At 44.1% G+C, this 27,178-nt stretch overlaps 1 protein-coding gene across 1 annotated transcript; it reads left to right on the top strand.

The window, feature by feature from the left end:
* Nucleotides 1-4,777: 4,777 nt before the first annotated feature.
* Nucleotides 4,778-21,075, top strand: tshz3a (teashirt zinc finger homeobox 3a). The gene is made up of 2 exons (XM_085411702.1): nucleotides 4,778-5,172; nucleotides 16,876-21,075. Exons 1-2 carry the CDS (start codon nucleotides 5,133-5,135, stop codon nucleotides 20,190-20,192), a joined length of 3,357 nt encoding a protein of 1,118 aa, XP_085267828.1. The 5' UTR covers nucleotides 4,778-5,132; the 3' UTR covers nucleotides 20,193-21,075.
* The last annotated feature ends 6,103 nt before the right edge of the window (nucleotides 21,076-27,178 follow it).

Raw genomic sequence — 27,178 nt, 5'->3', positions numbered from 1 at the left:
AAGGTAACACCACAATTATTAGTCACTCAGTGAGACCATAGCTCCTAAAACTTATTGAAATATTTCTGAATTTGTTCAGAGTACTTCAAGCAGAGAAAAATCCCAGCAAATCCATATTAGAGTTACAACTGTGTTATACTTTTTTTCTCTGAAAAGTGTTAATCATATACATCATTTTCCTTTAATCAGTCTTTTTCTAAATGTTCTGAGCTGTTCAGCAAGAGTCCTAAATTAAATCCCTCACCTTGACTTCATATAAATGTAATTCTGTCAATAAAGGAGATATAAATAGATAGGGGTGTAACAATTCATAATCTACCTGAATATTTTAAAAGGGTCTTTTGGGCAATGAAGCACGGGAAGAAGAGAAGGGAGAGAGAGGGAGAGACTTGATCAATCACCAGAGTTCTGCCTTTACAATCAGAAGTGCACTAATTGAAATGGTGTGGAGTCGTCTACCACCCCTAAAGGATGAACCCTATCAAATTAACAATTTTTCCTAATAATTTCCCCCAAAATATAAATCCTACTTTTGTCTCCCATATGCTTCACTTTTCCCGTCTGGACAATGACTGAGAGAGAGTTGGTTGTCGGCTGTCTGGAGCGAAGCACAAAGAAATGTTAAGGAGACCTTTTCAATGCCTGACCCATTCAGTTTGTGAATGTTAATGTTTATTAATGAGGACATGAAGGGAAAACCAAACTAAATGGCTTAATAACAAGGGAAAAGAGAATGACAACATTAAAGTTTCTTTATTAAGTCATCCATGCCTCAAGAATGTAAAAAAAAAATCTCTCCATCAAAGGTTTAAAGCAAGATCAAGAGTGTTTAAGGTGGTTCATGGGATATATTACAAAAAGTGCTTACTTTGAGCCATCATCACATGTCCACCTTTTCCTGAGCTTTTCTATTTTCAGTGTGAAGCTAATGAATTGGGATCTGGAAAAGGTTTTTCTGCAGGCTTACAATGAGAAATGATAAGAGATTATTTTAGAATGAAGATCAATGACAAAGTCCAAACGGTATGAGGAGGAGCAGCAGGAGGAGGAGGAGGAGAACAGGAGAATCATGTGCCCTAATGTAAGATGAGTGTAATGCGCAACCCAAGGCCAAAGGCAAGAGCTTCATCTCACCAATTTTCTTTACAGGAGTGGAAATTACTCTGTGCCGTACATAGCTGATTTATACAAATTAATGACCTGGCTTATTAATAGGAAGAGGTGCATATATTAAACACTATGAGTAAAGGTAGCTTTAATTATGCATCCTTTATAAAACCTGTTTGACTTCAGCACGTGGTGCATAGGTGTGTTTTCGAGATTAATCAGAATGTTGAAAAATTAGTTCATATAGCACTTGTGCCTCTTTTCCTGTTCCTGTAGCGACAGTGAGAAAAGAAAACAGAAGGAGTCACACGGCTGTTTACTTTTACATCTTAATTTAGCTCCACCCTCAGTCATTTCACTCACGTTTTTATATTAAAGTTGTTGTTTTTTAACCTTTCCTATGGATACACTATATTTACACAAAGGGTATTCGCATTTCACTGGACACTTCGGGGTCGCTGTATGAGCAAGTGTCCCTGCCCTGCCCCTTTTGTTGTCCGAGGGGACTGCTGCGCTGACAATGGTGTCACCTCTCCCTTGGGGGGACACCTCCGAGTGATTTGTGGTTGGGGAAGACTGATGAACTGCTATTGCCACCCTGTTTCTTTGCTAGATCAATTCTACATGTAGGAGTGCGCTTTATGAATGATGGAGACCTCCTCAAGCCATCCATACAGCTGCCCAAAGACACTGCCCTGGCCCCCATTGCACCTACAAGGCAGGAATAAAGCAATCATTCTTCTCAACATGGCCATGCATTATGCACCCGTGAACATAGCCACATGAATACACAGACAAAGCAAGTGCACAGACAAACACTAGTGTCTGTTTGCAAGAAATCAATAAAAAATACCCCATCTATCGCAAATTTGTTGGCTTTTAAGTTTTATTCCTAAGCGTTTTTGAGAATAGCATAAAAACGTTGCAATATTATAAAAGATTGGTCCTTTTCTTGCACAAAGCGCTGCTGACGGGGACTTCTCATGAGAACAGAACTGTCAGATTGCGCTGTGGCTCTGCACTGTGCTGCCCATAACGGTGCAGGCCAATAAGAGCGATTTGATGGTACTGAGGGATCACTTGCAGCACATATCGGAAGGCTGAATAGCATTGTGAATAGGAGCGGCATACATAGATGTCATGAGTCCTGCCTCCCGCAGAGAGGTTGAAAGCAAAAAGTAGAGCGCAATGAATACTTGAGTGTTCTGGAGGCTATGAAATTGAAAGGCCTCTCTCTTTTTTCCAAAAGATTTCTGTAGAAAAATAGAAGCAGCTCATGCCTTTTAATCACAACTTTGAGATTGATTGGGCGAACTTGTGTGCAAATCAATGCAGGCTTGACAGACGTTCCTCTTTTATGATAATCCTGGTGTCGAGAGCAAGAAGAGAGGAATAATGCAGCAGGGCTACCTGACATAAGAAGGAATCACACATATGCCTTAAAAAGAAAGTATCTGAGTATTATTAAAATATCCAAATTTCCTGTATAAAATCGCATACCTTAAAGCAAGTGAGTAATTGAGCTTGTGAAATTGTGTGCTGTTGTTTTCTTTAATAAAACCCTGCACAATGAGTTTCAAACTTTCATCAGTACAATATTGTTAAAATGCTGGAAGCATACCAGATACCATTTGCATCACTCTAATTATACCCATAATGTCCTCTTTTTCTGAATGTGCTAAACACCCGGCTAGATTAAAGCATCTCCGTTTCAAAGCTTTAACACACACAGGAAAGTAAGACAGATGCACAGCTGAGATAACCTCCATTTACAGTGTAAGCCTGGGAGAGCCACAGTGTAGAGGCCATATACTATTTATGGGTTAATCGATACAGTAGCTGGATGACACCATGTCCCCGCTACTTTCTGTCATGATGATGGCTCACTAATTTTGGAGTGACTGCTTTCTCCTCCTGCCTTCAGCAGGCTCCAAGACGGTTTAATTTGGCTGTAAAAACGCCAATCACCAGGTTACTTCTTGTTCCTGGGGGAGGTCACAGTGGGGCCAAGTCCATAGGAGAGAATATATTCGCATAGTTCTCTAGCAGACACTGCTAACCCTTGACATCCCATTTGGGTTGTAATTTCATGTTGTTAAAGTGACAGGAACCCAGCTTATGTGCTCTTAGAGATGCAGAGACAGAGGCCAGTCCTCATCAGAGAGGGCTTTAACTCTTGTTCTCTGAATGAGGATGCTTACGTGCGTGTGTGTGTGTGTGTGTGTGTGTGTGTGTGTGTGTGTGTGTGTGTGTGTGTGTGTGTGTGTGTGTGTGTGTGTGTGTGTGTGTGTGAGAGAGAGACAGACAGACAGACAGACAGACAGAGCGAGAGACAGAGAGGCAAAGAGGGAGCACACTCGCAAGCATTTGTGTGTCTGCAAAATGCGTGTGTGGCTTTGAGCACACTGCATACAGTATGTTTTGGTATTTGTATGTGCCGTTTTTGCTGGCAGGGGTCAACGCACATCAGAGACACAGAGGGAGACCTGGGACCATCCCACTCTGCAGAGATGCTGCTGGCTCGAGAAAAAAAGAAAGATATAAGTGGTGTAAAAAAAGAACTCATTACCTTGGCTCTTAAGGCATGACGCTGTTCCCTCGAACTGGCTTTGATCTCTACCTAATGCAGATATATGGGAGAAGTGATTCTTTTTTTACTGTGATGAAAGCTAACATTTTTAACTGTTCACATCAAAATATCGTGGCTGAGGCATCGGGCATGTTTGCATTTTCAGGCGGTGTGGAGCGGGGTTGTTTTACAAATTTTGTTCATCAGTTATAAAATATTTTGACTATGTGAGCTTGCAATGAAAATGACTTACAATATGCAGTATAAAGGCCTCCGAGAGCCATTGTCCTCTCTGTTCGCATCTCCTGCTATATATATAATTGATTGTATGTCTTTAACATATTACATAAATACATTGCATATACATACTGTACATATTGTCTTCGTTGACAATGTACATACAATTGTACTTATTGTACTGCGTTATTAATTTGTCCCCACCCATATTTTATACACTGTAAGTTTTTTTTATTTATTCTGTGGCAAAATAAAAAAGGTTTAACTACATTGAATATAAACCATGGAATCAAAACTTTTATATACTAGTAATTTTGGTTTTCTCCAGCTGTGATCCATAAGTATGAAAAAGAACAAGATTGAATTGTGGGAGATTATTTACACACACACACACACACACACACACACACACACACACACACACACACACACACACACACACACACACACACACACACATACTGGTGAATCAAAAAGAAAATCATAAGAACTTGATCAAAAGTTAAAATGTCATATAGATTAATGATTTACAATGTAACAGACACATTGCATCTATGTGGCAAGAAAATTATAGTTACGTAAGTAAACAACGGGGGAAATGTGTTCTTTTAATAAATAAAGCAAAGTCACAACGTGTGATAAACGTTACATTCTATGATTATTCGTTAGACTGACGTGCCTAGTGGTATTACTGGAATCATTATGATAGCTGTGGTTTTGTAGCTTGTAATAATCAGCCGCCTGCGTGTAATAACCTCTGACTTGCCTGAAAACCAGAGGTAGGAGGACACTCGTGTGTGGTGTCCGCCCCTCTCTGAGAAGTAAAGAGTTAACGGAGCGGTGGGTTTGCCCATTCTCCTGCTGTGAGTGACGCGATCATCTCTCTTATCCCTCAACTTTGCCTGTTGCCAGACCAGGCAGCCGAGGTGGACGCTGGCTATCACCGCTGACATTCTTAACGCGATCACACCAAAACAAAAATATGCTCCCTCACCTTGTTTATGTATTTTCCCGCTGACTTCTCAGTGCATGCCCTTATTCCAGTGACGATGGTTTTTAGTTTTTCTTTTCATCGGACTCCCCGATGTTGTGCAGTCTACTACACGAAGGCGTGAATCTTTTTTGAGTAGAGGTGGATCTTCCCGGATACGGCGAGGGGGCAGCTATATGAAATAAAAAGAAGACTTCTCACGGAAATCCCCACAGATTAAAAAACACAATGCCACGGAGGAAACAAGAAGCGCCGAAGCGCGCAGCAGGTATGTGGAGCCAAATACTATATGCGTAAAATAAGGCTCACGGTGGCAAAGCTGCGGTTCATTTGTTTTGTAAAGCTCACTTTCCAGTCACCGCATTTCCGTTTTCACTTCGGGGTTTTTTCCCCTCTCTCCAACGATGCGCTTTGTCACTCTTGGCTACTCTTGTGAGACCTAATAGAAACTATTACCAATATAAAGCTGATGTATAGTTTATATACCACATTCTGCGTTTTCGCTCTCGCTTAGAGTGGCTGGTGTGCCCCGGTCGGATGAGTCGGCTGCTGTAAACTTTCGCTTCCTATTTTTCCAAACTTGAATCCATGATAGTTTACCGCATCGAGATGTAATATAAACTGGATCTTTAAGCGTAAAACCTCTGGAAATAAGCGGCGTTTTCTTAACGAGTGCCCGAGGCGTGCCATAAGAGCGTAAGGGCTTTGTGCGCATTTGATCACAGCGCTTAACTTATTTGCACAAGCGAAAAAAAACTCTACCTCTGAGGTATTTCTTTTCTTGGGATAAGATAAACAATTTGAGAGCACACAATGGGGTTTCGTGGGCTGGAAGGAGCCATAATCGACAGTTGCCATGTCTGATTTGACGGTTGATTGATTGGCTGTCATGCGGCTTTGATCTGATCCTTCCCGATTTGCATCAGAAAATCACTTCCCACCATGTGCTGCAGGCCCCTGACGTCACGTTTAAACCACTTTGAAAGGCCCTGTGTACTTTTTTACACTGGCTCTCACTCTCTCTCTCTCTCTCTCTCTCTCTCTCTCTCTCTCTCTCTCTCTCTCTCACACACACACACACACACACACACACACACACACACACACACACACACACAGTTTCTATTACCGTGATGGTCAAGTGACTCACGAAAAAGTGAAGGAAGGGGGGGACAAAGTGGTTTCACAGTGAGACATCACACACACACAAGCAGACACATACTTCCAGCAGAGAACATCACACTTCCATGTGCACATGCTCACTTCTTCACTTTGAACACACATAGGCAGACACAGTTACACACATACAGTGGGTGAAGGAGGCGGGAGGAGTGGGTTAGGGGTTGTAAAAGGAGCCGTGTGCTATGTAATGGAGGGGAGGAATGGGTTTGCTCTGTCAGACCGGGCCGTCACAACGGCTTTGTTTCATGTTTGATTTAATTGTCTCTCCCCTGACAGGCCCATTCATCAATGGCTTTAATGGTCAATCAGAGACAAGCTGAGTGAGTGCTCCCATTCTGTTTAGCCATAAGCTGGCCTGGGCTTTTATTTCATCAAAATGCCCCAGCCTAATGTACATGCTCACTGGCTCTGAGTGGCCGCGGGGAGCACATAAAGAATGACTGAAAGCTTTCTGATTTCAGATCAGTGAGAAGGATGTTTTTCTTTTTTCATCTCCTCCTCTCCTCTCCTCTCTCTTCCCTGCTACACTGCTGTTTCTCTGTTGACGAAAGGGAATAAAAGGCTGTAATATAGATCGTTTTGTGTTTTTAGAAAACAACTTTTTCTCCCTGAAACCAGGCTTCTTTGTTCATTCATTCATCTATTCATTTCTTCATTTTTTCATGCTCCCCTTCCACCCCTGTCAGTCAACCCGTGCAGCTGCAAGTTATAAAGTTGTCAACTGTTCAGTGGCACACAAAGGGTGATGATGAATTGATTGCAGCACAGAGCATGGTGATAGAGAGAGCAAAGAAAAGGATGACAGATGATGGGCCTTGATTAGGGACTTAGGGGGAGAGTCAGCCCACTGCAACCTTGAGACTTGCATGAAAAATCTACCCCCCCACTCCACCTCACACACACATATACACGCACACACCACCCTGCTTTGCTCTCTCTCATTGTCTCTCAAACACACTCTCGGCTTCTCCCTCTCTTTCTTTCCTGTCTGAGAGGGTTTCTCTCTCCACAGTAGAAAACTTGTTTTGCCTGCTTCATTAGCGTTGGTCCAATTAGCCGTGAGGCTGATGGAGTCCTGACAGGCCCTGTGATTGGAGATGACAAGCTCGGGGTGCCCAGCCCAATGAGGTTTGCCACCACTTTGATGTAATCAACTTGATATTACACAGAGCCGCTCGCCTTTGGTTGTGCTGTAACTCAATTTTCTGCTGCAGGTGACAAATGGGCCTGCGTACCTGGGTCAGGTCTGAGTGCTCTTAACAGCCAAGGGCAGCTGGCCACATAAACAGGCGAGCAAACATGAGAGAGCGAGACTTTCCCGGCTGTGGAAATGTAGAGCCCTTCGTGAATTTGCCACCAGCTCGGGGTCCCGAAGCTGTTGAAATGGCTTCAGAAAGTTGAAATACTCCGTCGACTTAACAGGAAGTCGACATAGGCTTTACAACATGAGGGCGAAGACGCAGCTGTTTGCAGCTCGTGTCAGTGCATTGTCACACCACCACAGCGAAATCCATCCTGCCCTTTTCATTCTCAAAACGCTGTGCTTTGCTCGTTTGTGTAAGAGTTAGTCTGAGAGAGGGTGTGATGTAGATGGAGAAGGGTGGGGAAGTCGGTCTGATTTGGACAGGACTCCACAGCAACAGTTTCTTCTTTCTGCAGGGTCAGGAGTACAGCTGCCAAACTGGCAGCCATCACTTATGTTTGTCTACGAGCGGGTGAGTGAGTATACACTTAAATAAGTGGGCATCTACCTTTGAATTTGTTGGGTTTGAATGTGTACGTGGTTTGACTTACTGATACTATGGACGGGAATGATAATTACAAACCACCTGCTGCGGTCAGGTTGTAATTCTCTGAACCCTTCAGGCCTAAGAAGTCTCCACTTTTTCTTCTCTTCCCACCTCTTTCTTAGCAAATCAGTTGCGTGTGTGCCAGCTAAGAAACAACAAACACAGAGTGTTGACACCAGTAAAGATACAAGCGTTTACAGCACACATTGCAGACGCACACCCATATGTTCTGAATGGGTTGTAAAAGCACCAAGTGAAATTAAGTACGCTTTTATATCTGTCTGCCTTCCTGTTGTTTATGTGTGAAAAGCACGCCCTTTTGGAAGCAGCAGGGGACCGCAAGTTTGGACTTAATTGTCCAACTGACAAACGCAGTGACAGCGCTAGCGAGGTTCAACAACAACAATACGTCTCCTCAGCTGCTGTTGTCTGCAGGTGTGAGCAAGGCAAGTGTTTTGGCCTTGCTGGGCCCGTTGCTAATGAAAGTCCTGTGGCTGGATTCCGGTGAGGTTGAGTCACGTCTGTGATCTATGTGTCTGATAAGTGCATACCTAATGAGGCTGTGAGCACCAGGGAAAGGAGGAGGAGGAAGGCTGACAGAATGTTTCCCACAGGTATTGACAGACGCCTTTTTGTTTTTGCCATAGGCCTTGACTCCATAAATCCTGCCTGTGTAATGATAACAGTGCCACCCTGCCAGCAAGTGACTGAAAGAGATAGTGTAAGAGAAGAGAACGAGGGCAGAAGGGGGAGGAAGGGGAGGAGGAGCTGGTGGTGGTGATGGGGGTGGGTGGTGGAGGGGTAGGGGGGGGCGGGATGACGAGAAGAAGAGCGAGGGCGCTGAAATGGGCCTTCTCTCCTTTTTAACACGCACTTGGCAGACGTCAACCCATTGGGTTGGGCTCTGAGAGCAAAAGAAGAGTGTAAGTGCTGTAGTAGTGTCACAAATAGAAAACCGTTAGCCATACACTCTTCCCTTTCAGCTTTCAGTGTGCTTTCAGCCGAGGTTTTCAGCTGAGACTGCTGTCTGGGCACCGAGTCGGAGGCTTTGTAAAAATAGTCCCACTGCTGTTGTGATAGATGCAGCTGCACTGTGGCGACAATTGGGACAGGCTGGATCCTTCCAAACCCACCACCCTCCCACCCCTCCCAGAGGTAGAGAGCGTTAGAGAGTGTTAGAGCCTGGTGGGATGTGTGCTGTTTTCAGGGAAACTGAGCTGCTCCGGTCTTCAGGGGTCCTGAAACCCAATCCAGGAGGAGAATAGCCAAGCCATGCCAGAGAGCCGATTTCCTTTTCAACAGAGTCATTTATCACTGACCCACCCTTCGCTTCTGACACGCTGACGTGTGTCATTTATCAAACGGGCTTTACCAGACACACAGAGAAGGGAGGTGGATAGGGGGCAGAGAGAAAGAGAGAGTGAAAGAGGGGAAAACAAGACAGAGATTGCACTGAGAGAAACAAAGAGACGTAGTATGAGGTGTAAAGTCAGCAGAGTTTCACACAAAAAACAGTTGTTTGTGTATGAGTTTGGGAGAGTTTTTCCAGGGGCGAGTGAGATTTCCTGAAACCCTTAAGGAGAAGCGTTTGGGAGGGGAGATTTTTTCGAGATGACAGAGAGGATTGAGTTACACCGAGTTGTGTTTTGATGAGTGACAGAATGTTCTTCCATGACACATCTCTGGATGTCGACTGAAGGGGAGAAATATGCTTTGTGAGTATACAAGTCCGACAAGTGTGTTAGCGTTGTTTACTCATAATATATGCACAACGAGGACGCTTGGAGGCATTGTAGAGGTGTGTGTGTCTGTGCGCAGATGTGGCCATATGGCGCCAGTGTTTAATGCTGCGTGAGTGTGTGTGCTGCTCCCTGATGAACAGGGCTGACAGGTATCACTCATGCAGCAGCCTGGCCTTTAAATGAACCCGAGCTGCTCTGCTCTCCCGTGGCCCTAACAGGCTCTCTCCAAGATGGATGCTTCTTTAAAAATCAGATTAATGATGGATACCAGGCTTATAGTGCCATTTATCATGAAGAATATTATTTAGGCCGGCCGTGTATGGCTGTAACTGGAGAGCCAGGACGAGAAGAAGCAGGGTGGAAAGCCTTAGACAGACACTCACTGCGTGATGGATGGCTGAGCGCTCTCTCTGAGTGTTACTAGACACCAGTGCCGCTGCAGTAAGCCATAATCAGATAGCCCAGGGATGTTTATCCCGCAACTACACTACCCAGATTGCCTTGCCTGAAGGGTTGCTTTATGAAAGGTATAGTCTGTCATTTTTATCATCTTTAAAAAAGTTAGTTGAATCGCAAAAAACTCTCCAGACGTAAAAGGGCAGGTAGAAGCCGCTATAGAGTTTATTGCAATTATGCCTTATACAGCAATCCATTGGATCCTTTATAACCCAGTGTAATGATTACCCAGAAATTTCCATTTAGTTTTGCCCAGAAGAGTCCCCAGACCCACATCATTCCCCAACAATCGTGAAAAGTGGAGCCAGCTCTGCTGGTGCTGCTGCGGCAGAAAACTGGAAAACACATTTTTGTTTTTGTCCTCTTCATGTTGCCTTCTCTCTGTGTCCTACCTCCTCCTCCTACACACTCCTGTGATTTATGGTGGCCATCCATCTTCGGGCTGCGTCCATCACCTCCTCGTTGCTAGGCGATCACGGCAGCAGCTGTGTGTTTTGAGAGGGGTTCGGTCATCCCACTCCCCAGTCCTGATTTTTTACCCTTCACCTTGTGCTCTGACCCAAAGTTTCGACTTTTAACATCAAAAACAAAAAAAAAGGCAACCCCAGAGGCTGTCCTTTGGTTTAGGCTCGCACTCTTTGGGTCTTCATTTTGACTAAAATAACTGGATCTCAGTCAGTCAGTTTTTTTTCTGTCCAGTCGTGTAAATATTTTACTCAAGCTACTTGTAATGAGAAAAAAAACCCTACATACTTGTCTCCCTTGCTGTGGCACCGCCACGATATCACTTTGAGAGTGACAACTTACTTCACGTAGCACAGAAAATGAGGGCAGATTGGACCAGTCCAGTTTAATCCAGTTATGAAAACACTAGGAGCTGAAAATAAATATGAACATCAAAATGATTAACTAAGCTAGCCATTGCAAACTGTTACGGCTTTGATCTACTGTACTAATGCGGTTTTACTGCATGCTGTCTTGCAATGCAGCGACATGAATGACTTATAGGCACGAGTCCTGGTGCATGGAATTACATTTACAGATAATTGTGTTTATGTTTGCTACAGGTTCAGGTGCACATATGCATGCCCCCACTAGAAAGTATTTCAGATTGCGCAAACTAGAATGTCAGAAAGTCTAAACTAAAATAGTCCCAGTATTTGAAGCTGGCTTCATATCCTTAGTTTAGCTTTAGTCCGGCTTTCAGGCTGCTGTCTTTCTGTTTTGCCCCATTCACACAGCCCAGTGACTTTTTAACAACATTGTTATATGAGGCCTAAACAGTTCAAGGAATGTAGGACTGAGCAGCAGTTCTGCTTCACGAAACTTTGCTTGAGAGCTGCTCAAGTAAGGCGTATATAAAAAATGATGGAAAGAATGAGGGAAGATGTGGAATAGTTGAAGGAAGTTTGACTGACTACGTATCATCAGACGAGACAGGCTTGATGTGCACATCAGACTGGAACATCACCTTCCTCTGGAGCCTCAGTCCTTATTACTGCCTTTTATTTCCGTGCCTGTGGAAGTAGTTTGTGTGTATTTTTTTTTTCTTCTGTAAAATTTTATCACCTATTGCTCTGAAATAGGACTTTATGGCTTCGGTTAACTTATAGTGTTCAATATTAGATGGAGGTTATAGTAAGAAACAGGAGGACTTTGTGTGCTTGTGGTTTGTCTTATTCTAGATAAACTAGATGAAGTTTCGGGTCTTGTAGGTCTGTATTTGCAGCTGGCAGCTTTGAAGTCCAGTTATAACACAACAAGCAGCTGAGGGTTGACTCTATTCACTTTCTCTCTCCCTCCTCTTACCATGTGCATTGACAAGGTTCAGCCCTAAGCTTTGCCTGGGGCCAGAATGATCTCTCTGTTTTTCCCATCTCCCATATCACACATCCTCCACTACAATCGGCGGACACAATGTATTCACAATGCCATCAGGGGGTAGAGAACACACACAAATAAAAAATGACAAAGACATCCACGATTGTCTGTAACACGATAGCTTGTATAAGCACAATGAGGCAGCAAAGCAATGTATTAAAAACCTACAAAAAGAGAGCAGCACAAGACAGTCTTCTGCGGTCATATCTGAAAAAGCGACTTATGTCAGAGCTTGTTAATTTTTAAAATAATCACACATCACCTGTTTCATTTTTTTCTCATGGGACTTTCAGCCAGCTTGTGAGGATCAAAGGGAAAAGAGTAAGAGAACTAAGTTTGATTGAGTGTGTTACTTTGACAAATGTGTACAAGAGAAAGGCATTTTAGGTATGTTCCTGATCTGCTGCTATTTTGACAGAATGGGGCTGTTTTAGGCTAAATTATTCTAATCTATTAGAGAGGTTTAGATCGCTGCAAAACTTGAGTAAGAAGCAGTGGTTTGTAGGGGTTTTTTGAAGGTTACTTCCTGTTCTTTAATGTGCTGGAGGTTTTTCCTGTTGGTAAGAGCCCCCCGCTGAGGGCTCGTGTTGGTTTAAGGATGTCAAGTTCCAGCTAAAATATTGTACACATGTCGAGACACACACGCCATGTTTTCATACAGATTAACCCTCTCCTTGCAGAGCTTCACTTTCTTGTGCTGGAAGCTACTTTTAGCCTTTTGTTGTAGCCTTTTGATTACCACTGCAGAACTTTTCTTTTACAGTAAACTATTAGAGACCACTCGTGCTTCCTGCTCCCTCCCTGGATCCCGGTTGTGTCTTTGTGCACTGAAGGTGATCTAACCATAAAACCCACACAGACAATGCTCCTTCGGCAGTATTAATTTCCATTTTATTTTCCCAAGAATGTAAAGATTATATGTCTTACTTCTCTTTTCTGTCTAAGTAATTCTATATAATGTACACGCTGGATTTACACTCTGCAATACATTAGTTTGTGGCGTAGCTAAAAACATTTTACAGATTGTTACTAATAGCAGTAGTTTTGCACAATAATTTTAGGAAAAGAAATGAAGATGCGGTGCTTTTGTTCTGCAATTTACAGCCATCTGTTATACAGGCGGTGTCCTGTTTTAGTGCGGAAAAACCCGACAAATAAAATATTGTGCTCATGATGACCGCGTAAAGGACTTTCCTACGATGCCTCTAGCAAGGTTGTGTTCTTGACGAGGCAGTCATTTGAGTATAAGGGTCAGACACAGGTAGAGATTTTAATGACACATCCTGTTTACCCTGCTTGTGTTGGGTGTGATCCGGCTCCCAGACTGTTTCCCCAGCTGTGAAAACCAGACCACAGACACTCCCTTTGGTCATCAAGGGGGTAACTTAAGAAAGGGGTCTAGAAGAATTTGTAGTTCGATGGAAACCTATTTGTGCGTTCCGCAAATTTACATTTGCTAATAAATACGTAATTATGCAGGCTACTGAGTGTTTCTCCTTTTTGCAAATGTAAAATTACATAGTTTTTGGTTTTCAGGAACATACGCCGTGTTTTCCTTATGCATACAAAAACTGTTTAAAGCGTAGCATCAAAAACAATGTTTTCAACTGCACTTGAGGAGAAAAAACCCAAAGGACAGAAGGAAAGAGACAGACAGAAAGCGACACTTAAAGCCTCAGCTTTAGAGGCAGCCACAGCACCTTCCTGCTTAATCACCCCCCTGTCCCTGCCCTCTCTGTTGTTCCTGATCGTCAGAGCAGCACTGCAGTATTTCTATCAGATGATCTCTCCCTCCTCGTCTGCGGCCCTTATGTTTATGAAAATGATACTCCACAGGAATGCCTCCTGCATGCCAAGATGTCATTGTCTTTCCTCATCGCTTGCATCTACATGCGTGTACAAGTGTGTGTTTGTGTTTGTTGAGGGGGGGGTGGGGGGTGTCATAACCGACTGAGTAGTTGTGTTTGCAATTATGCGAGAGCGTATTTGAGGTCGTGTATTTTTACATTAGGTGAAACGTGTGTTTCGGCTTGCGAGAGTTCGATTTTCTGCAGTTTGTGTGTTTGTGTGAAGTCGTTATTGCTATTTCTGTGTGAGCTGTGACTGAGATGTTGAGTGTGTGAATGTGCACCTCCTACCCCTCTTAACCCCTCCACCCCATTTCCCCTCCCTAAAGGAATCATTCATAGAACCTAATGATTCTTGTCTTTCCCCCACATGGCTTCAGCTCAGTTTATCATTACATGAACACACACGCAATCTCCTTTTTTTTTTTCTCTGCTTCTCACACCAACGCACACACTAGGAAAATTCATACATTGGTCTTACACCATATGCTCAGATATTAGTTAAGACTGCATCCAGGAGTATTGTTGTATTCATAATATTCATAATTTATTCTAAGGGAGCCTCTATACTCCCATCACCTTTTATTAGCTTGATAAATCACCTCTGTTGTCAGTCAAGGCAGGGAGAATAATTGGATGTGGTTGTCGCCCTGTGTGATGGATTATCAGTCATTGGGGATTAAATTAACAGATAGTGCTCAGACATAATGGTTTTTGTTTTGCATTTTAAATTGCCTGGGAGCATGGTTTGACTCTATAGGTTTTTATAGCCGGTCCTTTTGGACTTCACTCCCCCTTTCAGTGCTTTCTAGGCTTAATGACAAATGAACAATAAACCATAGGACTGGAGCTCTGTTAGTACAAAATGTAAAACATTTACTACCAGGTTAAGAAATGGACAGGGACCTGGCAAGGCTTACAAATGCAATGGCGTGATGTAGATGTAGAATTTATTCAAGCAACAGTTTGTTGAAATATCCAGACAATGCGAAGAAATGCTCGGAATGCTTTTGTGTTGAAGGCTGAGAAAGGCGACATGACGATTCAGTCAAGAGATGTAGCTAGTCGATACACAAATGTGGTAACTACCTCATTCTGGCTGGTTTTAGTCGTTTAAATTAGAATCAGACATGACCTTCCAAAAGCAAAAGAAAAGAAGGATGTGGAAGTCACTTCAGCACTGGTTGTACAGAGATATCTCTCTTGCATGTTTTCCTGAGGGTGAGCAATTTACCTCCTCACCCACTTCGCCAGCCTCCCAGACCCCTCCCTCCCCTTCAACGTCCACATTATCATAATTGTGTCCAGAACATGAGGGGCCGGGGAAGTGATCATGTCATTTTATTTACACCCTGCTTGGCCCTTTTTACAAACGACATGCCACTGACTGCCAAGCGGACTGGGGCCCAACGACATCTTTTGATCAGGGCTGTCGGGGCCTATCAGCGGAGAATGGCAGGTAATGGATACCCAGTGACAAACCAAATCTCCGGGAGGACGAAGAGTGGGCCGCACCTGCCAGGTCTCCATTAGGCTGGCCTCTCAGTTGGGCTGCCTGCTGACTGTGCCCCCAGGGCCCAAATCAGACCAGCGCCAGCCGCATGGCTGCCTAGAGATTGGCTGTTAGCACTGGAAATGAGAGTTATTTCAGCTATGACATTTTTGTTTAGACTGGATGTGAGTGCTTGGGGAGGTGGGGGGGAATGAAGGATTTAGTCACAGCGTGTGTGTGTGTGTGTGTGTGTGTGTGTGTGTGTGTGTGTGTGTGTGTGTGTGTGTGTGTGTGTGTGTGTGTGTGTGTGTGTGTGTGTGTGTGTGTATCTGTTTGTGTCCACACACATAGACTCGACTGTGCGTGAGTGCTCAAACCGTTTAGCCTATACCTAAAGGTTCTTGCCGTAGTATTTGTCTTGGTTTACAACATTGTCCAAATGGCCTCAGACCTGTCCACAGGCCATCCACTATTTTCTGAGAGTATTTGTTTTTCCTTAAGTTGAGTGGTTTTGTGAGTGAGGTGGTCAGGAAGCGAGGGAGCAGGGGCTCGGTGACACTGCGGAAAAGGGGGCGTGTGCTGGGCCAGTCGGTGCTAGGTGGGTAGGCTCATCATCACGACAGACATAGTGGTTGTGTGTGTGGAGGGATGGGGGATGCAGTGCACACACACCAACGCACATAGACTCATCGGTCTCTGTGTGAGCTGTAGACGCCACCATGCAAAGTGACAGGTCACTTATGCATCGCCGTCGTGTCAGCCGTCCTCAGTCTCGCCTCGTTCTCTTTATCCCCGCTTCCTTTGATTTTAATTATAGAATTCTTTGTCTGTTTAAAAATGTCTTATATGTGATATTTAACACTCTTTGGGTCTTTAGGTGTATAGTTTGAACAAGGAGTACTGATTATCTGTCGTATCAAAAAAAACTAGTGAACTTACTTCAGTGCAGATGGAACTGTGTGGTGTCTATTCAACATATCTGCATTTCATCAACAAAATTTTGACATCCCTTTCTTGAAATTCTTGAAGACATGCTCTTTGCCTGTGTGCGTGTGTGTCAGTATGTATGTGTGTGTAATCAGAGAAGAGGCAGATGAAGAGGCGTCAGACATATTAACTGACAGATGGAGGTTGATCCAACTCATTTATTACCCCAGAGGAGAATGCCACAGTGAGATTGGGCTTCATTAATTTCAGATTTAGTTTTCATTTCAAGCTGTTGCGCCCTGAGATAAATAAAATGGTGCATTATGTTTTTGCCAAGATATTTCTTTTTTGTTTTCCTCCAATAGAAGGAGTGAAAAGAGGGGAGGCATAAGTTCCGTGTGGCTGGGGTAGTATATAAATACAGGCTCGCCTAGAGGAAAATAACACCTCAACGGTTGATGAGGTGAAATGGGATGACTGTAATTTCTCAGCTCAGCTTTAAAGGCTCCCACACAGATGGCTCATTTATCCCTGGGAGTCCTCGGGCACACATAGCAGGGAAACTTTTTCTCCAGTTATTCTAACATAGCGTGTTCACTCCCTGCAATTTAACTCATCTCTTTCCTTCTCTCTTTGTCTTGGTTCTCCTTGCAGCTTATTCTCCCGACGAGCTGACAGAGCACCATGTGGAGGATGAGGAAGCAGAAGCGGACGACCTGCCCTCAACCCCTCAGGACGACCTTCCCATGAAAGATGAGTTTGTGGAGCAAAGTGTAGAGACTGCCAAGGAGCAGCCATGTGACCAGGAATCAGCTGAGACCACAGAGCTCTCAGGACAAGAGATGGACAGTGAGTCACATGTGAGTGAGACTAGTGACCGTCTTTCAGACTTCGAGAGCCCCTCCAGAAAAGTTGAGGGGAGCGTTGTCACAGCATCTATAAATGCTGACAGCAAGACGCCTCCCATAGGCATGGACACGTTAGAACAAATGAAGGCTATCTACTCCAGCTTTCTCACCAGCCCCTTGTGGTCACCACTAAATTTTAATTCCACACCTCTACCGGCGCAGTCTTCGACTTCTGCAGAGAAGCCAGCTCGCAGTAACAGCACCAGTAGCAGTAGTAGCTGTAGCAGTGGTAGCTATGACTGGCACCAAACTGCAGTGGCAAAGACACTACAGCAGCATCCTCCACAGAGCCGTCACCCCGCTCAGTCAGAGCCCAGTCTCTTTAGTACAGTCCAACTCCACAGGCAAAACCCAAAGCTGTTTGGCTCAATCTTTACTGGGGCCAGTAAATTCCGTTGTAAGGGCTGTAGCGCTGCTTATGACACTCTGGTGGAGCTGACAGTTCACATGAATGATACAGGCCACTACCGTGATGACAACCAGGACAAGGCAGGCAGTGGCGCAAAGCGCTGGTCTAAACCACGTAAGCGGTCCCTGTTGGAGATGGAGGGAAAAGAGGATGCCCAGAAAGTTTTGAAATGCATGTATTGTGGCCATTCCTTTGAATCCCTCCAGGACCTCAGTGTCCACATGATCAAGACCAAACACTACCAGAAAGTGCCTTTGAAGGAGCCCATGGCCCCTGTGGCAGCCAAAATCATGTCTTCAAAGAAGCGGGGACTTGTGGGGCTAGACCTCAGTGCTACACCGCGCTCTAGAGAAGGAACCCCTAAAGCTAAACACCTACAAGGAGAACTTAGTGAATCCTCACAGAAACCTTCCTCCAGCCCATACACTCCCCAAAATAACCGCTATGGACACCAGAATGGTGCTAGCTATGCTTGGCAATTTGAATCCAACAAATTTCAGATCCTCAAGTGCATGGAGTGTGGGAGTTCCCATAATACACTCCAAGAGCTGAGGACCCACATGATGGTGACAGGACACTTCCTGAGGGTGACCAGCTCTGTGGGAAAGAGAATCAAAATACTTCCCGAGGCTACCTCCCCCAATCCCGGGAGAGTTACCACACCTACAGAACAGAGGGTCCAGTCTGTACCTCTTGCACCCTCTACCTTCTCTCCTCCGCCTCTTCAAACTCAACTTACCACAACTCCCCCGGCCACCTCCCCTCCCCTCAAAGAGATCAAGAAAGAGGAGGTTGAGGAGGAATGCACTAAGCAGGAGGCAATAGGAAATGAAAAGCAAGTTGCAGTTACTGTTAGTAAGGAGGAAGATACTGAGAGGGAGGAAAAATACGACATTTCGAAATATAACTACCTTACCGAAGAGGACCTGAAGGAAAGCCCTAAAGGGGGATTGGATATTCTGAAATCACTGGAAAACACTGTGACATCAGCCATCAATAAGGCACAGAGTGGCAATCCAAGCTGGGGAGGCTATCCTAGCATCCATGCTGCCTACCAGTTCCCCAGTGCCCTTAAGCAAGGACACATGGAAAAGAATTCACAAATGAAGTTCTTGTTCAATGGAGGCGATGGAGTGCCGTCCTGCCTTGCCAAGAACCAGCCCCTCATTTCCCCACCACTTAGTCAGTCATCACTTTTTCCCAGCAACAACTTTCAGGCAATGGAAGACTTAGTGAAAAAAGTGACTGAGAAAGTAGCAAAAGTAGAACAAAGAGTTAAGCAGTTATCTCCAAAGAGGGAGAACCAATTCTCCCCCTGCAGCAGTGAGGCTGGAGAATCCCACAAGGGAGGGGAGGCAGACTCGCCTCGGGAATGGAGGGAAGTTACCCCAACCAATAGCGACAGGGGAAGCCATGGTGACAGAACATCTCCAGCAACCGAACCCAAGAGAGAAGCAGCAGTGAAATCCCCGCTTGCCTCTGCACTGAGATGCAGCACCGCCATTATCACTGGTCACACTCCTCCAGAGCAGCCCTTTGTCAACCCTCTAAGTGCTCTTCAGTCAGTAATGAACATTCACTTGGGGAAAGCAGCCAAGCCCTCTTTGCCAAACCAAGATCCCTTGAGTCTCCTCTCTAGGCTCAGCCAGAGCATGGCTGAGAAGGCCGCTGTGGCTGCTCCTCCATCACAGACCAAAAAGCAAAGTGTAGCTAATAACAATAGCTTTTGCCAGCCAAATGATGACCAACCCATGGACCTTACAAAAGGGAAAAGCGATCGAGGGGACTCTGTAAACTCAGCTCCTCTAACGCCCTCATCCACGGCCTCCTCAGTCTCTCCCATCTCTCTTGTTACTCCTGCAAAGCTAACAGTGGTCTCTCCATACACATCCAGCAGCCCTCTACACGAAAATGCATTGTCGGATATCTCAGACATGCTGAGAAACCTTACACAGTCCCACCATGTCACAAAGTCGGCGTCACGCCCACGTGTGACGGATAAAACTGAAGTTGTGGGCTCTACCCACGACGATGATGACGTGTCCCTGCATGGCCACAAACGAAAGGGTCGTCACTCCAACTGGAACCCACAGCACCTCCTTCTTCTGCAGGCCCAGTTTGCCTCGAGCTTGAGGCAGACGTCAGAGGGGAAATATATCATTAATGACCTCAGCCCACAAGAAAGAATGCACATATCTCGTTTCACGGGTCTCTCCATGACCACCATCAGCCACTGGCTGGCCAACGTGAAGTACCAGCTACGGAGAACGGGCAGAACGAAGTTCCTGAAGAACCTAGATTCCGGTCAACCTATATTCTTCTGCAGTGACTGTGCCTCGCAGATTCGAACCCCAGCAGCTTACGTATGCCACCTGGAAGCCCACTTGGGGTTCAGAATCAGGGACCTGGCCAAACTGTCTCCCAAACAGACTGTCAGGGACTCTCAGACTCTCACTGAGAAAGTAGTGCCCCTGGAGTCCTTTCTTCCTCCACAGTCGCAAGATGACTGCAGTAGTAATGGGGGAGTTTATCGCTGCCAGCTCTGTGTCCGTAAGTTTGCCACTAAGCATGCCATCAAGCTTCACCTCAGCAAGAGCCATGGGAAGTCTCCAGAGGACCATCTGCTATACGTGTGTGAGACGGAGAAATGTTAAATCCCTCTGAGCAGTAGAAATACTGTAAAACATATGTAGAATGACAGACTGTTAAAAAAGATAAAATGAAAAACAAAATATTCGAAAAGTGTGGTAATGCACAAAGTTGCCATGAACTACTGTTAAAAATTTCAGCACAAGGTGTTTACATCTATTCAGCCTATACACATTTCTGATTTCTCTGTATTTCAAAAGACATTTATTTCACTTTAAAATATACTGTAGGTCAAAGCTATTCAGCTCCCTCAGTCTGTGTTCACGTTTGTGAGACGGATTGTTTCACGATTATTTCGGTGAATCTTTTGACTCGAGAGTCAACTATTGACTTGAAATGTACTAATTTTATTGTATTTATTTTGTATTTTTGTGAGTTTGCTTTCGATTTGCTGGTAGACTGCATGTTTTACTGTTACATTTGTACAGTCCTATCCTGTCTAGATTTTAAAATGCCCTTCCAAACTGGTCATCAACACATTAAAACAGCCAAATGCCTGGGAAAGCTCCTTTAAAGAATCTGCCAAACAGCAGAAGTTCATTGCTTGTTTTATAGTTTTCTCTGTGCGGTCTTGTTTTTTGCTGATTGTAAAAGCTGCCTTGTTCTTTATCACTGATTAAGGGGCACTAAAATCCAGGTCTGTGTAAAAATGTACATATAGTGTGTAAGCTTATGATTTGCTGTTTAAATTATGCATACTTGTTATATTTCCTAATTTAAGAGGACTATGACTATCCACTGGTGCAGAGCCTTTGAAGAAGATTAAAAAGGACACTGTTTTGCACAATAGTTTTATAAATGTTATTTGATAAAATAAAAAAAAAACAATACAGATATGTTAATGCCTTGTGCTTCTATGATTAAATCAAATTAATTGCTGCAAAAATACATTGTGTTCTTTTATATTTGTTGATCAGGGTGGATTTAATGAAGACAAACATCACAGTATTGGCCGAATGTTGCCGAAAAAAGAGAACCTCAGCCCTCCCCTCTTTTGTCCCACTTTGAGTAAGCCTTTACAAATCAGCTGCTCACCAGGCTACATCTGCAGATACACTAAACAGAACTTTAAAACTCAACATTTTCCAGTGCAGTTGTCTCCACAACTACAATTTGTCAAGCGTTCGCGGTGATTTCTATGTTGTTGCGTTGTTGTGGAGCGGACTGTAGAGGTGCAAGCGGTGCCACTGCCTGCAAGGCGTCTGGCAGGTGGTGTGTGCTGCATGTAAACCACCAGATGTTTCTGAAACGAGCCACTGGAGGAGGAGGAGGAGGCAGGCGAGCTGCAACAGCAGGCAGAGTGGGCTGATTACCACGGGGGCTTGGATGCCATCAGGAGCCCTGGGCATAGACAGCAGATCTGGCACACACCTGGACTCCAAGACTGTCCCTTGAAAAAAATAAAGCAGATCCTATATACGCACACTGAGACAAGTTGACAGTGGTGCAGAATGCACAGACAGGTGCTATTCCCTCAAAGCAGGCTTTTGGATCTAACAATATTACTGGCAGGTGTTGATGCTATCAGAGTAGTCACAATTCAGGCTCAGTGCCATATAATGAGAGTGGTTTTTTGGGGGTTTTTTTTATATTTTTCAGCAGGCGTGATGGAGGCGCACGCACACACGCACGCGCACACACTCGAACGGTCATATTTACTCTTTCAATTTTTGACCAGCTACCTTAGCCTTACTCGATGACGCCTGGGGACATCATGTTCTTTGTGTTTGATGTTCCCACCTTTGCTTGTCATGACTGACTGACTAAGTGACTCAGGGCTGGGGAAGTTATATGGTTACTATGACGACGGCCATTTGCCCAGCCTCTAACCCTGCTCGTTCACTCAGCAGAGGACAGCTCGAGTGCAGCACACCCATTTACTCTCTTAAATCTCATCATCTCGCTTCAGTTCCTCCCACCCGGGAACAGATTAATTAACACACACACACTGTGTCCTGACCCCGTCTTCTCACACAAACTCATTACCGCCTCAGACTTGCTCCCAGCCCTCCGACGTTTAGGATACATTGGTGAAACGTTGTGGGAGAACCCAGCGATGACTCACATCTGACAAGCAGAATAAAGCCCTTAACAAAGGATGATAATTGAAAGATGGGATTCGGGCCGGTAGCCATTGATAATGCAAATGAAAAAGGCTGAGCACCCTTATTGAATATCTTGTGAGTTTCCAGAGCTTACCGAGTCCTCGCAGATATAAAATTACCTCTCAGACGTGATCAATTTTTTTTAACCACTGTATGTGTTGATAACGCTTTGGGCTTAGTGATGGACTTGGGGTGAGGATGGTTGGGGACATTAATGAGATAGTTGACACTTTGGGGGTTAATGAGGGGCTGGAGGGAGAAGGCTAAATGATTGGACTTCTGCTTGAATGAGCATTATAGTGGCTGCTGGAGAGCAATGTAGAAGGAGCAGCTTTACTAAAGCCAATTATTTAGAATGAAGAACACAAACCTCCTCTCAGTTGTATTTTTCTGCAATAATAAAGAGGAGATTAGATGTGTTATCCATTGTTCTTTTGTCTTGACTTTCCTTGAGGGTTGGGTAGTTACAGACGCCGATGCGCCTCGATGCTCCTAAAACAAAGTCAGCAGTGAAGGGGGAAGGAAGGAGGCGGACAGGACAGGGATAGGATAGGAGGACAATGAGTCCCCCCACTCCTCCACTCCACAGATCTCCCATCAGCTCTTGTCATCCCTCTAATGAATATCAGTTAAATTGCTCTGTGGATCTGAGGAGTTTGGATGTCAATGTGATTTGTGTGAGTGTGGCGGATGGAGGGGCCCAGACTAATGAAAGGCGAGCCTAGCCTGACAGAGTGATGAGCATCAAGACCATCAGACCAATCACACAAGAGTGGCTGACAGTGCCAGCAGACAGACAGCTGAGAAGGAGAAACTATGTATTTAGGAAAACAAAATGGCTGCCAAAATAGTGGTGGATGTCTTTAGAGCACAGTGATATAGATCACTCCTGTCTCAGTGTGCATGAACAGTTAAGCTGATCCAGGCCACAATGTTATGTGCAAGTATGTGTTTCTGGAAATTCGTAAATTGCAATTTCTGTAGGGAAAAAAAGCCGGCCTTCTTCACTTTAATCAGAGAAAATGTTAAAATATCAACAGGTCATGGAGATAAAATTATTAAAAGGACAAAAAAATAGTTTTTGTCTAGGTTTGTCTTGGCCTGACATCATGTGTGATGTTGCTGGCTACAATCAGCTCCCCACCCCATCATCTCCTTGCGTGATGAGACGGAAGACAATGTACGAAGTGTTGCCAATTCAAATAGCCTCCATACCAAAGATGATACAATGTCTTCTGACAGCAGCACAGGAGTCATGGGTTGAGTTGGCTTCACCTTGGACCCCTAATCCGTGTCGCTAATGTATGGGAGGAGTCGCACGTGTCTATGACAAGCGATATAGAGGTCATGGCCCGCCAACATTTGTGCAAAAAGGAACTGTTTTCATATTAAGAAAGTCGCAGTGTATAACAGGTTTGAGTTATCCACAAAATGCCACGATTATGAACAGAAGCGGTACAGAGATTGGAAAGCAGACAACATTCAAAGAGACAAAGAGGTGAGTTTAAGGTGTCTGGATTCCCAAATGTGCCTTCTTTAGCGGGTGCAAGTTTTCATGCCGCTGTGTTGCAGTGCTCTGGCATTGCCTGAGATAGCTGTCAGAGGTATTTTGGTGTGATATCTGACAGATTTGCTAAAGACACTCGTCTCAGGGCAGTACTCTATATATTGTTAGTTTAATGCACAATGACATGACCAATTATAGCGAGCTCCATGCTCAAATAGCATGTCAAAACCTGTGTATCAATCCATTAGATCCTGTCTCCCATCACATTAAGTGGTACCTTTAGCTATCTGTTCAGCATGTAAAGAAAAATGCTGACTGAATGGAAAATCTGCCAGTGCTGCTCACAGAACTGATGTGTTTTGGAGAAAGTCTCTCTCTCTCTCTCTCTCTCTCTCGCTCCTGCTTTGTCTCTCCTTCCCTCTCTTTGCTGCTCTCTCGCTCACTTGCTCATCCAAGCCACGGAGCTCAAAATGCATAAACAATACATCTAGATAATGGCCCGCATTGTTTACTTAGCTCTGAAAATGTATTTGTGCAAAACTCTAAAATGCATTTAGGAGGAATCATTCACTGGGTGTAAAGCCTTGTTGACATTGGGGTGCTCTCAAAAGCAGGGGAAGTGTCATAACAACATCATATATCACTGTATCAATTGGAATAAGAGGGTATGATGTGCACTAGTTGTAACAAACCAGCGGATTCCACCAGTAGCTGCTTTTCCTCTCCCAGTATTTCTGCTTCAACCTGCTTCATTGGCCACGACAGTGGGTGGGAGGAGGTATATGATTTAGTGCAGTTGGTCCTAACGACCTCTCTGTCCTTGTGATGAGGACACTCAGCCTCGGGGCTCTGGCATGGAGGATGTGCCTTGGACCGCCTGGCACCTCGCCTGGCACCACGCGTGGCAACACGTCCACACTCTGCCACCCTTCTGATGGATTGGCCTGTCTCTAGTGCCACCTTCATGAAATCACTTTTTGATTTGTTGTCATGTTTTGCTCCTTTTTTTCCTGCTACTTGGGTTTTTCACGGGTAAGAACACCCTCTGGTCAGGTATTACAAGAGTGATTAAATTAACCTTCAATAAATCAGCATAATAGAGCATTACCTGCGAGTGTGTGTGCGTGCCAGCCTGATGATATGAAGGTGTGCGATCAAGAGGTCAACGTCAAATGTCCATCCATGACTACTCTATGAAACACAGTTGCCCCGTGGCTGAAGATGCTCTTTCCGATGTGCCATTTCACAGGAAACACATCAATAAGGCGCGATTACAAGGCTGACAAAATTAATCTCAACTGTCATTTCACAGAGCTCGGGTTTGAGAGTGCTCTGATCAAGTTACATTAGTGGAAAGCTACTGAATGATTTGGAGTGGAATCAAAATCCATTTGACTTCCCTTCTGTTTGGCAAAGGCATATCATTATCTAGAATCATTTCTTATCAGATATAAATGACATTTATGAGTGCATTACATTCCAGGCTTCAGGATTTAAAGTTAACCTATCATGATATACTTTATCTTCTGTCACATGTACAGTGCTGTGCAAAAGTCTCAAGTCACTGTTCATTTCTTTATCTTTTGCTTCCTTGGTGCAAGGTTTCTTTTGAATTTTTGAAAGTGGTCTTGATCAGTAGTTCCCAAGACTATTCCCAAGTTTTTTTCTTTTTCTTTTGGACATTGTAAGTCCAGTTATTGTACCTAACTATTTTCATTTTTTCTGAACCACTTAATGCTGACCTATGAATTATTCAAGCATAAAAAGGGATAACGATAACTCATCCCTAACTCAAGGGATAAACCAGTGTTGTGTCTGCACAAAACAGACAACTTATCAACAAACCAGTTTCAATTGTATCTTTAGGTACTAAGTCACTAGTAGCTGTTACAAAAGCACATCATTTGTTCCCTCTTCTTTAGTTGAATCTATTACAAAGATAATACCGTTTGATAGGCATAAAACAATATATTTTCACCAAGAAGATCATTCCCAAATAGCCAATAACTTTAAACTTAGCATTTCTCAGCATGCTGTGCAGTGTTTCCCTATAAAAGTTGAGGAAATTGGACATGTAGGGGACCAAAAAAAAAACTGGCAAGCCTGAAAAATTATCTACACGAGATAAACAGTATCTGAAAGTCATATCCTGAAGAAAGAGGAAAAAAATCCAGCAAAGACCTGACATGGGACCTAAGAGATGCATCTGGCCTTTCAGCTGATCTATCTACTGTTTTAATAAAGCCTAATCAGAAACAGTCTCGGTGCACGTGTGGCTGTCAAAAAGCCAGTCTTAAGGAAGTGAGGAAAAGGTGAATATTGCTGGACTGAAAATCTGTAGCTAACAGGTCTTGTGGAGTGATGAATCCAACTTTGAAGTTTTGTTTCCAATCCAGTGTTGGAGGTCACGAGACAGGTACAAAAGTATTAGGTACAGCCAGTCTCTGTCATGGTTTGTGGCTGTGTTGGGGATCTTAACAACACTGATACAATTATGAATGCAGAAAAGTATCATCAGATCTTGATCCACCATGCAAAATTATCTGGAGTTTGGGGTCAAAAGGTAGCCAACATTCAAGAAGATGTTGCAGATTTTTCACAATGTTTCGAACAAATTATAAAGAAATGAAGAGCGACTCAAGACTTTTGCACATTATAATGTTGGATACAGTGTTGGGGAGTAACGGAATACATGTACCAGCTTTACATATTTAAAATACAAAATATGAGTAACTGTATTCTGTTACAGTTACCGTTTAAAAAGGTGGTATTCAGAATACAGTTACATTGTTGAAATAAATGGATTACACGGAGGTCTTTTCCTTTTCACACAGGCTCTAATGCCTGTGTCTCAATCTCGCGGCCCATGTCACCTCTACTTGCGGTCCGCATAATTACGTGAAGAAATTTTTTTTTTAAATTATTATTCAAAAAATGATTTAATATGAAGGCAATAGGCAGAGTGTTACAGGCATCGCCCTAAAGAATGTAGCATCATGGGCAGTGTAGTCTGTGCTGCAGGGAGAATGGACTGCCATACCCTGCCTCCTGCTCATATGTGTCTGTGAGCGCGAGGGAGGGAGAAAAAGTCCAAAGTATGAGGTGCTACCGACGAGAAACGGGAGCTGGAAGCATGTAAATATAATAATAACCACTGCAGCCAAAAAGAGTGCCCGACAAGCCCGGTTGTAAGTAAGCTATTAAGACTCGACTGTACACCGTGTTCGTGTTTTCCTCCGAAACAATAAGCTCCGTTGGAGCAGCCTTTCAACGCCTCTCTCTGTCTCTCGCTAGCAAAGTTGACCCAGACAACAAAGTAAAGCTAGTTTTCGGCTACAACCCCGACATGAACCCGACATATTAGCCAGAGGTCCCTTTA

Source organism: Rhamphochromis longiceps, linkage group LG7, assembly GCF_057381845.1.
Source record: "Rhamphochromis longiceps isolate RC_006_pf linkage group LG7, R_longiceps_female_GT1.1, whole genome shotgun sequence".
NCBI lineage: Eukaryota > Metazoa > Chordata > Actinopteri > Cichliformes > Cichlidae > Rhamphochromis > Rhamphochromis longiceps.
This window is presented reverse-complemented; position numbering and strand designations above follow the sequence as displayed.